The 13,077-nt window shown below is 41.4% G+C and overlaps 1 protein-coding gene across 4 annotated transcripts in view; it reads right to left on the reverse strand.

Annotated features, from left to right (window-relative positions):
* Window positions 1-13,077, reverse strand: part of PLA2G4A (phospholipase A2 group IVA) — a 265,938-nt gene that overhangs the window by 119,123 nt on the left and 133,738 nt on the right. For all 4 annotated transcript variants that reach the window (XM_072127076.1, XM_072127075.1, XM_072127074.1 and 1 more), the window contains one exon: window positions 8,242-8,386. In XM_072127076.1, coding sequence (XP_071983177.1) covers window positions 8,242-8,386 — 145 coding nt within the window. The remainder of the gene's footprint in view (window positions 1-8,241; window positions 8,387-13,077) is intronic.

A 13,077-nucleotide genomic window follows, 5' to 3' on the forward strand; every position in this document is an offset into this window, starting at 1 on the left:
GTAAAAATACAGAAAAATACAACATAGGAGGTATTTACCATTGGTTTTGTCTGCTTTGTGTTAAGATTTTATTGAGCTTCCTGCTATTCTGACTTCACCCTGTCTTGCGACAGGATGAAAAATTGATGGGACAGGTCGGGAACGCAAAGCAACACCCACCCGATGACATCATAGTCTGATTGGTCCTGTGACATCAATCGTCGCCATATTATGTTTGGTGGTGTTGGAGAGAGAAGTGCTAACAATCTGTCCCATTACTGTTCCCTAATACACACTATTGCCCCCCCCCAACGCACTTTTAAGTGAGATCTGTTTGGAGGAGTCTTAGTTGTGTGGATGAGTAATAATCGTGTGGAGGAGTAGTCGTGTGGAGGAGGAGTAGTCTTGTGGAGGAGGAGTAGTCCAGTGGAGGAGGAGTAGTAGTTCTGTGGTGGAGGAGTAGTCATCGTGTAGAGGAGTGTCAGGTCAGGGAAAGTCATGGCCTGGAAAACGTACATGACATTGTAGGCATATAGTTATATTGCCTCCAATACGGAGTCAGCTAGAGGGAACGAGTGCCCATTTTATTTGTCCACCTCTTCCTCTCAAAGTGACTCTGAGGAACTCCTGAGAAGGTGCCGCACAGACATACTGTACCACACTGATATTCTGCATGATGATGAGCAGGATGCGGTTTAAAGCAATCCATAAGTTTATGCATTTTGCCGACAATGCACAGTGCCCATCCAGGAGACGAGGATTTTGGAGACGAGGAAGGGGGGAGTGCCAGGAATTCTGGAAGCGAAGCCACAACACTTATTGTACCAGGGCAGCACTTTCTAGGAGAAGTTCCCCAAACTGCCAGCAAGGGAAGGAAACAAAAAAATTGCAGTGCCCTCAGAAACCAGGTTTATGCATAAAAGATTGTTTTAGGATTTATCACACTTGACTGGATGTATAATATTACCCTGAACAATTTATCCTGATGCATGCCGCACCTTCCCTGCTGAGAGCTGCCGTATGTCCAGCCTGTAGATTATTGCCACATAGTGGGTATTATCGTACCCAGGATTTTTGGGTTGTTTGTCTCCCGTGGCAGGAGCTGGGCATAAGATGACATAACAGATATTGTGTTATCCTTTGGGTCCACCTGTGGGGTTAAAATGGTCATTACACCCCAAGATTAATTCATGGATGGGTTTAGTTTTCAAATAGGGTCAGTTCTCAAGGGATTCTGTATTGAATCCTAAGGTCACCTACACATTTTTCAGGATGCAAAAATATGTAAAATGTCAGTTCTTTTTTTCTGAGCCCTGCCGTGTGCCTATCCTGTAGATTATTACCACAAATGGAATATTGCTATAACCGGGAGAACCAGCAAAATGATTTTTGGAGTGTTTGTCTCCAGTGGGATTAGTTGGGCAAAATACTTTTCACACTACAATGGCACATTTGAGAAATTGCAATGCAATTTTTACTCTACACCATTCAATTTGTTTTACATTTTGGCCAGCATCTTGGGGGTTATAATGCTATTAATAACCTAAGATTAATTCTTTAAGGGGTGACCTTTCCTGAAATGGGGTCACTTCTCTGGGGTTTCTATTACTGGTGGGGCACCCCAATAGTAATGTAGTGAAAATGGTGCTCCAAAAGCTAAAATTTGTTTGTTCCCTACTGAGCCCTGCCGTGTGCTCATCCTGTAGATTATTGATACATATGGGTTATTGCCATAACCAGGATAACCCGCATAATGATTTTTCAAGTTTATCTGCAGTGTCATGAGTTTGGCAAAATACAATGGCGCTAAGATGGCATATTTGAGGGGAAAAAATTTTAATTATTACTCTGAACTATTCACTTTGTATTACATTTGAGCCAGGATTTTAGGGGTTAAAATGCTTATACAACCCTGGATAAATTTTTTGAGTGGTACCCTTTCCTAAAATGGGGTCACTTCTTGGGTGTTTCTATTGTACTAGTATCACAGGAGCACCTCAACACTAGTCTATTGAAAACTGAGCTCCACAAGCAAAATTTTGCTCCTTCCCTTCTCAGCCCTGCTGTGTGCCCAACCTGTCTATTATTGGCACATATGGGATATTGCCATACTCGGGACAACCCGCAGAATGATTTTTGGGGTGATTGTATAAAGTTGCATGAGTTGGACACAATGTATTGGACACTAAAATTGCATTTTTTTTCCAGCATGTTGGAAATGAAAATGCTCACTACAACCCCATGTAAATTCTTTGAGGGGTGTAGTTACCAAAATGGTGTCACTTCTCAGGGGTATCAATTGTACTGGTACCTCACGGGCTGTACGAACACGACATGGCACTCCAAATCCAAACTTGTCAAAATGGAGGTCCAAAAGCTAAATTTCGCTCCTTCCCTTCTGAACTCTGCTGTATGCCCAGCCTGTATATTATTGGCACATATTGCCATACTCGTAGAATGATATATGAGGTGTTTGTCTAAAGTGGAATGATTAGGGCACAATATATTTAGCACTAAAATTGCATATTCTAAAAAATAGCGATTTTTACTCTGCAATATTTACTTTGTATTACATTTTTGCCAGCATGTTGGGGGTTAAAATGCTCACTACAGCCCTAGGTAAATTCATTTAGGGGTGTAGTTCCCGAAATGACAACATTTTTTCGGGGTTTTCTATTGTACTGTTACTTCAGGGGCTCTTTAACCCCTTAAGGACGCAGGGTTTTTCCGCTCATTTCTCGCTCTCCACCTTCAAAAATCCATAACTTTTTCAATTTTATGTATACAGAGCCGTCTGAGGGCTTATTTTGTGCATAAGAAATTTTACTTTCCCTGGATGTTATTTAATATTCCATGCCATGTACTGGGAAGCAGGAAAAAAATTCCAAATATATTTATATAAATCTTTAAAAAAATTTATCTTAAGATTTATCTTTAAAATAGTACTCACCTCCGGGGTTCACACACAATGTCCTCTTCTCCCCAACTCGTCTTCTCCCCGCATCTTCTGACTTCCAAGCAGTGCAGGCAGAGGCATGTCTATGCTCTCTGCTCGCAGGCACACACCGCGACGCGACGTCACGTCATCAGGCAGTAATATATTCGTAGAGATTTCAATGCACTACTGTTTCAGTATTTGATGGTGCCAAAATGGGGTCCCAGCCCGTATGCAAGTAAGGATATGGAAGATGGCACTTATTTATGAAAATAAATGCTTTTATTCTTGTACCAATCCACTTTAATACATATAAAAAAGACCTTCCTCCGATGCTGTGGATAATATATACATATTGAAAACAACAACTACCTCTCACCAGAGAGGAGAAAGAAGGATCGACTAGAAGGATGCATATTCAACATCAACAAAATCTTTATTAGTAACAACAATGCTCAAAATTTAAAATGCATTAAAAATACAAGTGGTGGAGTACAAAAAGAGAAAACCGGGCCGACCCGGACAGGGCAAAGTTGTAAAGAGGTAACTCTTATCGTGGTAAGAAACTGAACCAAATACGCCAAACGCATTGGCAGTTAAGCTGCAGAGATTTTTTGTTTGTATTAGCAGAGTGGTGGTAATGTACCAACCACTCTGAAACATATGATATATAAAAGGTATATTTCCCTGTGCCTGGGTAAAACAACCTGTGGCTTCAGGGAGGAAAGAATTATACAACTGTCAGCTCTTACCCGATAATGGGAGATGTGAGGTGTCTTTGCCACTGTCCGGGAGGGACGCGGACCCTCCCGGACAGTGGCAAAGACACCTCACATCTCCCATTATCGGGTAAGAGCTGACAGTTGTATAATGCATTACAGCACAGAGGAGGTCAGCTTTCTTGAAACCATGGTCAAAAAAAGACTCCACCGGTCTTATCTGGACCGACCTCTATACAAAGGCAACAGATAGGAATAATCTCCTGCACAATACAAGCTGTCACCCTCCATCAACCAAAAACTCTCTCCCAATCTTGCAATTCCAACGTGTGAAACGCATCGTAAGTAAGACAGATCACCTTACACAACATCTCGGCAATATGCAAAATAGATTTGAAGAGAGAGGCTGCCCAAAAAATATTCTTAACCAAAGTAAAACCCACTCTCCCAGACTAAAAATACTTGGACCCAAACCACCCCGTATACCATTTGTACACAAGTTCCACCCATTCATATACAGGATTCACAAATCTATTAGGAAACACTGGTCTCTACTAAAAGAGGGCCATCCAGGGATCCAGGAATTCCAAAAGCCTTTTCTTCCATGCTTCAAAAGACCTCCTTATCTCAAAGACAGATTAGTGAGGGCAGACATAGGTTCAGACACCAGGGTCCCCAGGCAAACTTTCCTCAATACAACAAAACAAGGCACATTCCCATGTCTACATTGTGCTCAATGCACCAATGTTCAAAAAGGAGACTCCTTCACGCATGCACACACTGGCAAACGATATCAAATTAAAGGTTACCAAACACACAATTCTACCTTTGTAATTTACCTCATAAAATGCCCCTGCGGCCTCGCCTATGTCGGGGAAACAACCCAACATGTGCGCAACCGTATTCCGAAACACAAGTCCCGCCCACTTTGCCAAAGTCGGTCATTCAGCCAATCAGCTGAAATTTCAAGTGACAGAGTGGACATTCCTAGACGTGGGGGTGACCACGTCACCCAACTAAAGAAGAAGGAATCTATTTGGATTCATTACCTACAAGACGCTGGCTCCTGATGGGATGAATAGAGACTATAATATCCTGAGTTTTACCTGAACTGTGTTACCCTTCATTTGACTAATATGATCTTGATTATATATACATATATATACATAGATTTATTAACAATATGCAGAATTTTGAGAGTCTGTGACATTCCTAATCTACTATATGTTTTTCCTACAGAAATGATAGCAAGATTGTTGTCGGTGGGCCATAGATGGGTAATATACATAGTATAATATACATTGTACTTAGATACAATTGTTCCTGATATGTAAATATGCTTTCATTCCAAATATGTCATTTCCCACTTCTATTGGTCCCACAACATTTTCAATCGTATTTTATGACCCTATATATACTTTATATGCTACTTTGGAGATTAGACTCAAATCAGGGATGAGGGACTAGAGGTATCTGCATGCATATCCTTTTCATGGCAATCCAGCTATGAGCCATGCATTCCACAGTGGAACACATTACACTTCCTGTCACATGACAGGACAGGATATAGCTCAGCAGCCATTTTCTATGCCTCACACTGAGACCAGAACATGGCTGACACACAGTCAATGTCTGAAGGGGCCTGTACCACTTCTATCTTCCAGACTTAGGATCGCTATACAATAAAATCCGGTGAGTCTCCCTTTATGTGAATATAGAGTGATGATTATTATGTCCAGAATGAACCAACACTATTGGATCGCCACATGTGATTAATACCTATGTGCACTAGATCTAGAACAGGTCTCACTTTATGTTTATATAAAGTGATGCTTATTATGTCTAGCATAAACCAGCACTGTTTGATCACCAATTGAGATCTATACCGATGTGCACCAGATCTGTAACAGGTCCCCATCCAACGGTCTGTCCACTAACAGCAATTAAACAGTGCCTAATTATCTCCCACAAGTAGAAGGTCATTTTTATACATATAATTTTACACACATGTTTTTTCATTCCAGTTTCCTACAGGTGCGAAACAACAGTTAATTCTGCATAATACTACCGCTGTATAACATGAGAAGTCTATAAAGAAGCTCCTCAATTTACATAGATAGGGACTGCATTTGTGTATTTTCTATTCTCTAAATATTGAGTGAATATTTGACATATATGAATCCCTGTGCATCTATTAATGATACTGTATATATTATCCACAGTATCTGAGGAAGGTCTTTTTGACCGAAACGTCATGTATATGTATTAAAGTGGATTGATACAAGAATAAAAGCATTTATTTTCAAAATTGGAGTGCCATCTTCCATATCCTTACTTGTCATCAGGCAGTGACGCGCTGCGTCACAGTGTGTGTGTGCATCCTGAGAGACGTGCCTCTTTCCCCATTGCTGTGAAGCCGAAGATGAGCAGAGAAGAGGACTAAAGTTAATCATTTGATCATGAAAGGGGCAGTTCTGGACATTACAAGGGCGGTTCAATAAGTATCCGTGTTGGAAAATAAACTATTTTGGCAAAAATGTTGTCTTCATTTCTAACATAGTCCCCTTTTAGAAAGATACACTTCTCCCAACTTTCCTGCAAATTTGTTTAACCCCTCCAAAAAAATAGGCTGTCGAACTCCCCAAAATACACCTCTGTCTCGGCGATGACTTCCTCGTTTGAGCTAAATTTTTTTCCCGCAATCCATTTCTTCATGTTAGGGAACAAGAAAAAGTTGCCGGTGAATACAGGGGTGCGGTAGCAATTCATAACGCAATTCATGCAGTTTGGCAGCGACAACTCCGGATGAACTTGCTGGTGCGTTATCGTGGTGAAACAGCACCTTTTTTTTTCAACGCTAAGTTATCATGTAAAATATTATTTGCCGTTCTGGTCGGCCTATGGCTTCTGCTACTTTGCAACCTTTTGTTCGTTGATCTAAGAGTATCATGTCGTGGACTTTTTGAATGATTCCTGGTCGCTCCTCATCAAAAATGGATGTTCACCCAGGTTTAAATTCGTTGAACCAATATCTAACTGTGGTCATAGATGGCTAAGTGCCCCCCGAAACAGCATCCAACTTTGCTTTTATCTCCTCGCATTTTTTCCCATCCAAAAACAAAGAGCGAATTTCCGAACGACACAGCCCTTTTTCAGTCTTAGAAACACGCCTTACTCAAATCGCTGCCAAGTCCAAACTAACCAATCAATTAGTCTGCAATTTGTTTTGCTGTAGTTTGACACGTTAGCACATGTTGATAACACCAACTTCCCTCAGGAACGCCTTCTGTCGTCAAACAAGGTACTTATTTAACCGCCCTCGTATTTGTAAAGGTGGCAGAGCCAGGTATTTGTATAAAAGAAGCATAGATGGACAATTATATAAAGGAGGTCACTGCTGGAAATTTTATTGATGAGGGGAAGCTGCTACTGGACATAACTGGTTCAGGACCGGGCCCTTTTTTTTTTTTTTTCATTTTTTTCCAACTTTTTTATTTTTACACGTAAAGAGCTCTGTGATGGCTTGTTTTATGCGTTACAAATTGCACTTCATAGTGATTGTATTGAATATTCCATGTCCTGTACTGGGAAGTGGGGAAAAACATTCCAAAAGCAGTGAAAATGGTGAAAAAACGCATTTGCGCCATATTCTTGTGGGCTTAGATTTCACTGTGCGCCCCAAATAATATGTCTACTTTATTCTTTGGGTCGGTACAATTACGGAGATGCCAAATTTGTATAGGTTTTATAATGTTTTCATACATTTACAAAGATTAAAACCACCTGTACAAATTTTTTTATTTTTATTTTGCCATCTTCCTGCGCTAATAACTTTTTCATATTTCATTGTACGGAGCTGTGGGTGGTGTAATTTTTATTTGTGACTTATTGATGGTTTAAATTATATCATTTTTAGGACTGCACGACCTTTTGATCACTTTTTATTGATTTTTTTTTAAATTATTTTTCGACTTTAGGCGCTATTTTGCGTTATGTGGTTAAACGCAGTGAAAAACCGTTATTATATTTTGATAGAACGGTCATTTTCGGACACGTCGATACCTAATGTGCTTATGATTTTTACTGTTTATATTTATATCAGTTCTAGGGAAAGGGGGGTGATTTGAATTTTTAGGTTTTTTTATTATCATTTTTTTTCAATTTTTTTTTATTTTTCTTTTTACTATTTTTCAGACTCCCTAGGGTACTTTAACCCTAGGTTGTCTGATAAATCCTAACATATATTATATTATATAATATAGTACATGGGGATTTTCCTCCTCATTCATTACAATGTGCTGATAGAACATAGTAAAAGGGTTTAAAGAAGACGGCCTCGGGTCTTTGGAAAACCAGAGGCTGTCATGCCGGCTGTCAGCAAGATGGCGGCCCTCTCCATGTATGGGGACCCCACGCGTGCCGTGAATACATGGCGGGGCGGGAACCAGTTAAAGAGTAGTTGCTGCATTTTTTCATTCTAGGCTTATACTTGAGTCAATAAGATTTCCAAGTTTTTTTGTAGCAAAAGATAGGTAACTCGGCACGGTATGTGTTCCAATAATTGTGTTGCAGGTGTCCAATTTTGTGTCACTATGAATGTCAACTTACATCTCTAGAAGTGGAATTTAAATCTTGGCTCTCATCAGGTCCCAAAAGTTCTTTAATCCCATTGATAACCATATTTTTTCGTTTTTGACGGTAATCTTTTTCCTGATCACAAAGAGCCATACTGAACCTCAGATCAGTGGAAGAGCTGCATCCAAATAAAAAAAAAAAGAAAAAAACTTCAGGCTAAATGAAAGAATATGTGAAAATATTAATATTTTAACAAAATGCAGTATTATCTATACCATATAATTAACTATGAAGACATTTATGTACATAATGCTATTTACTTTCCTGACATTAAAGGGGTTTTCCCACAAACTAAAGTTAGGCCCTTTGTGATCTCCATCAGCTCCATAGAGATTAATGGAGAAGAACGCTCATTCGTGGCTGTCTGCTCCATTAGTCTGATGGAGCGACAATGGACCCCACGTTTTCGCAATCTGTGTGGGTCTCTGCACCGAGACCCACAATGATCAGCAAGTTATGCCCTATCCAGTGGTTTAGAACAGGGGTACACATCCCGTAACCCATAGGCCGAATGTGGCCTGCAGAGCCTCAGGTTGCAGCCCCCACAGGGCCAGGTCAGAAGGTAGGCAAGCGCCTAGGGCAGTGATGGCGAACCTTTTAGCGGCCGAGTGCCGAAAAAGACACCCAAATCGCCCCTTATTTATCGCGAGGTACCAACCAAAAATTAAAGCAGTAACTTACTGCTCCCTGTTCTTCAACAATCATATTGGCCTCCTGAGGACAGCAACAGTAGAAAGATGGAAAATTTGCATCATCTTAGCTTCTTTCCAGTGTCCCTCTGTAGACCTGTAGGGGCCAGGAGGAGGTCCTCCAAAGATAATTTGGCCCTGTCTATTCATTCTCCCTCTTCCTACAGTCCCAAGTAGCAAAGCAAGCATCGAAATATGACTGAAAGCAGCATCTTTTAAGTTGCTTGGAACGGCAGGAAGATTCTTAGAGTCCTGTCTGGTGTGCTGGGCTGATGGCCCGGGTGCCCACAGAAAGGGCTCTGAGTGCCACCTCTGATCAGTGATATGTGTATCTTTAGACTTACTCATTGCTGATCACTTGACGCAGGCAGCCACACTACAGGCTGCCTGAGCAAATTATCCAGCCCTGGTGCCGATGCCATTGCTTAGGTGAGAGCGCCTGGGTCATAAAGTCACCCACACTAGTCACCTACACCTAAGCAACGTCGGCTTCTGGAGAACAAAATCCTGGAAGTGCAGAGGAGGCGGCTGCAGGAAACGCTGGCAGGTGAGCATTAATTTTTTATTTTATTTGGTTGTGCTGCATATATACTGCTGGGGCATTTATGAGGGCTACTATAAACTGCTGGGGCATGTGTGCGGGCTTTTATATACTCCTGGGGCATGTGTGGGGTCTACAATATAGAGCTGGGACATATGTGTGGATAACTATATACTGCTGGGGCATGTGTGGTCGCTACTATATACTGCTGGGCATCTGGAGCGTCTACTATATAATGCTGGGGCAAGTGTAGGGGCTACTGAATATCTTGCTATGCATGTGTGTGTGTGGACTACTATATACTACTTGTGCATGTGTGAAGGCTACCATATACTGCTTGGACATGTGTGAAGGCTATCATATACTGCTGAGGCACGTGTGAGGGCTACTATATACTGCTGAGGCACATGTGGGGGCTACCTATATGCTGCTGGGGCATGTGTAGGGGTTACCTGTATATTGCTGGGCATGTCTGGGGGCTACCTATTTACTGTTTGGCATGTGCGGGGCTACCTATATACTGCTTGGTGTTTGTGGCGGCTACCTAGATACAGCTGGGCGTGTGTGGTGGCTTCCTAGATACTGCTGGGCGTGTGTGGTGGCTTCCTAGATACTGCTGGGCATGTGTGGTGGCTTGCTAAATACTGCTGGGCATGTGTGGTGGCTTGCTAAATACTGCCGGGGCATATGTGGGGACTGCCTATATACTGCTGGGCATGTTCTGAGACCCAGAACTGGGGAGAGAGTGAGTATGTGTGAGAAGGAGGGGCCAGACCTGAGGACTAGAGGGGAGAACGTAGGACTACATGAGTGATTGAGAATTAAGACCTGGGTAGGGGAGGGGGGCTAGCGGTCTGTGGAGGGGGGAGAGCAGTTTAGTAGTAATATCCTTGTACATAGGGGGCAGTATAATAGTAGTTATATTCTTGTGTGTAGGGGCATTACTTAGTAGGGAGCGGCATTTCAGTTTTTACCTCAGACAGCAAAAAGGCAAGAATCTGTCCTGTGCAGCAATAAGTAAGAATACTTGGCAGGCAGACAATTTTCATCATCATTATCATCTTTACTGTGCAGCAATACAGTAAAGATAATAATGATGATGAAAATTGTCTGCCTGCCAAGTATTCTTACTTATTGCTGCACAGGACAGATTCTTGCCTTTTTGCTGTCTGAGGTAAAAAACTGAAATGCTGGGGACCCACTCTGGGACATGGAACGAAACAGGTAGAGGCTACTGAGCTATTCAGAGCCTGTGTGATACAGCACATTGAGGTTGATATATTGAAGTAGCTGAAGTGTGTATTATGATGTTCGGCAGCAGCAGTTATGTGCAATATGAGGTTCCACAGCAGCTGAAATGTGTATTAGGAGGTTTGGCAGCAGCGGAGATGTGTATTATGAGGTTCTGCAGCAGCTGAGGTGTGTATTAGGAGCTTCTGCAGCAGCTGAGTTGAAGTTTCAGTTTTATTACTTTGCAGAGAGGAGGAGAACACATTTTAGGTTCCCCTCGTTGGTTAAATGAACTCAAAACTGTCTTGACCATGACAGGGGTATTTGGGATGATAAACTAGGGAATATTTTAGGGAACAGGGGACTGTTTTAGTTTCTGAATTGTTAATGCTGACGTGTGAGTTCACTGCAAAGGGGCCCACTGAGGCTCTGCCACCCAGGGGTCTCCTGAAACCTGGAGCCGGCCCTGCTGTTTCCTCAATTTTACAACTATTTAATAGAGTAAAAAACACAGTTATACCAAAGCACTACAATATAGCATGTAAACATCTAATTAGTAGCAGATACACATATAGTACATCTAATTAATATAGTGCTGTGCCCAAGCACTTAAAATAGTAATCTATACAAACAAGAAGATATAAAATGATCAAATAAATTGTCCTAAAGTTCACCAAGAATTTCACTTCATGTGAACAGTGTCCTGTTAATTGGCCACTTGGTCTGCATATATCATATGGTTAGATTTTTGGGTATAGGTTTTAAAATACAACATACGGTGCCTTCTTCAGATATGTATCATATTTCAACGTCCAACGTTTGAATGTTCATAAGATATTGTCCTTTGTAGTGTGATATATATCATCGGTTGAGGTCTAAATATAATGTTATATATTTCAGCGTTTCTATGCAAGTAGTGTGTAACTTATACAAGGGTAGTGCAGTTATTCACGTATTACTCACCCTTGGTGTCCCGGGAGGTAAGCTAATGACGTGGCTTAAGCTCTACTTACAGTATTGATGAAAATTCCTTTCATGCGTATGTGTGGTTTAACGCACCATAAATAGTGGAAATGTAGTAGTTTTATCACAATATCAGTGTTATAAACAATGCGTTGTTATCAATTGAGGCGCACTACAGATCCCAGGATGGCTCCCGTTTACTATTGAGTAGAGGCAATGCAGTGTCTTCAGTATGTCGTTTTAGGTAGTCACTTGCACTGTCAGAAGTTCTTAGATGTGGCAAGTAGCAAATTTCTCCCTCCTGAATGTGGTGGACACAAAGTTTGTTGAGCAGTTTCAGTTTCACCATACGCGTTTCAAAGGCTCCGCCTTCTTCATCAGTGGAATACCATGAAGTTGATGTGTTGCTCTTTTATCCATTTTTTTTTTTAAACTGTGGTGAGGATTGTGGTTGGTGGAAAAACAGGACTGGATCTTTGGTTTGTATTCATAGTTACTTGTACAGCCATAATGCCATCTCAATATTACATACAGAACTTATTATTTTGCTAAGCAAACTCAATGGGACTTCAGCTCTAGACATTTTAGAAATTAAGTGATCCCCCCCCCCCCTCCCCGCTGATCACCGCCACCGGCTTCAAAAAGATGGCAGCGCATGGGCGACGTCATCAGGGAGCGGCGAACCGTCACCATGGTAGCCTCGGGTCTACCCAAGACCCAAGGCTACTTTGGGTTAACCTATCCATTACAATGTGTAATGAAGTGTAATGAGTTATGCAAAAAATAAGCCATCACACAGCTCTGTACATGGAAGAATAAAAAAGTTATAGATTTTTGAAGGTAGGGAGTGAAAAATGAAAACGCAAAAACGAAAAAGGGCTGCAGTGTTAAGGGGTTAAAAAAAAGCGCTCTGGCTTTTTCATATGATTCATGTAGTATTTGGTCTGGGTACCCTTTCTTTTTAAATGGATCAAGTGCCTCTGCTTCCCTATCAAAATCATCTAAATGGGACGTTTAGGAGCCAATTTGGTCGGTGGCAGCTTGTATTTAATATATAACTGTCCCTTGCAGTGGGTTTTTTATAGGTCATGCATAGTAATTTATTATCTCTCACTGTTATTGTTAAGTCCAAAAACTATGTTTGAATCACAAATGATGTGAAATATGAATTTCGGTCATTACAGTTTGTAGAATCCCAAAATACTTGTAATTGTTCCCTTCCTGCTTGCCACACAAACACAATATCATCTATAGAGAGCCGCCAGAGCACCAGGTCCACTCCAAGTTTGGGCCCTATGGTGAATGCCTCCCAATAGGCCATAAATAAGTTGGAATAACTTGGCGCGAACCTGGTGCCCATGGCGGTACCTGTCTACTGACAGTAAT

This window comes from Engystomops pustulosus, chromosome 10 (genome assembly GCF_040894005.1).
Source record: "Engystomops pustulosus chromosome 10, aEngPut4.maternal, whole genome shotgun sequence".
Taxonomy (NCBI): domain Eukaryota; kingdom Metazoa; phylum Chordata; class Amphibia; order Anura; family Leptodactylidae; genus Engystomops; species Engystomops pustulosus.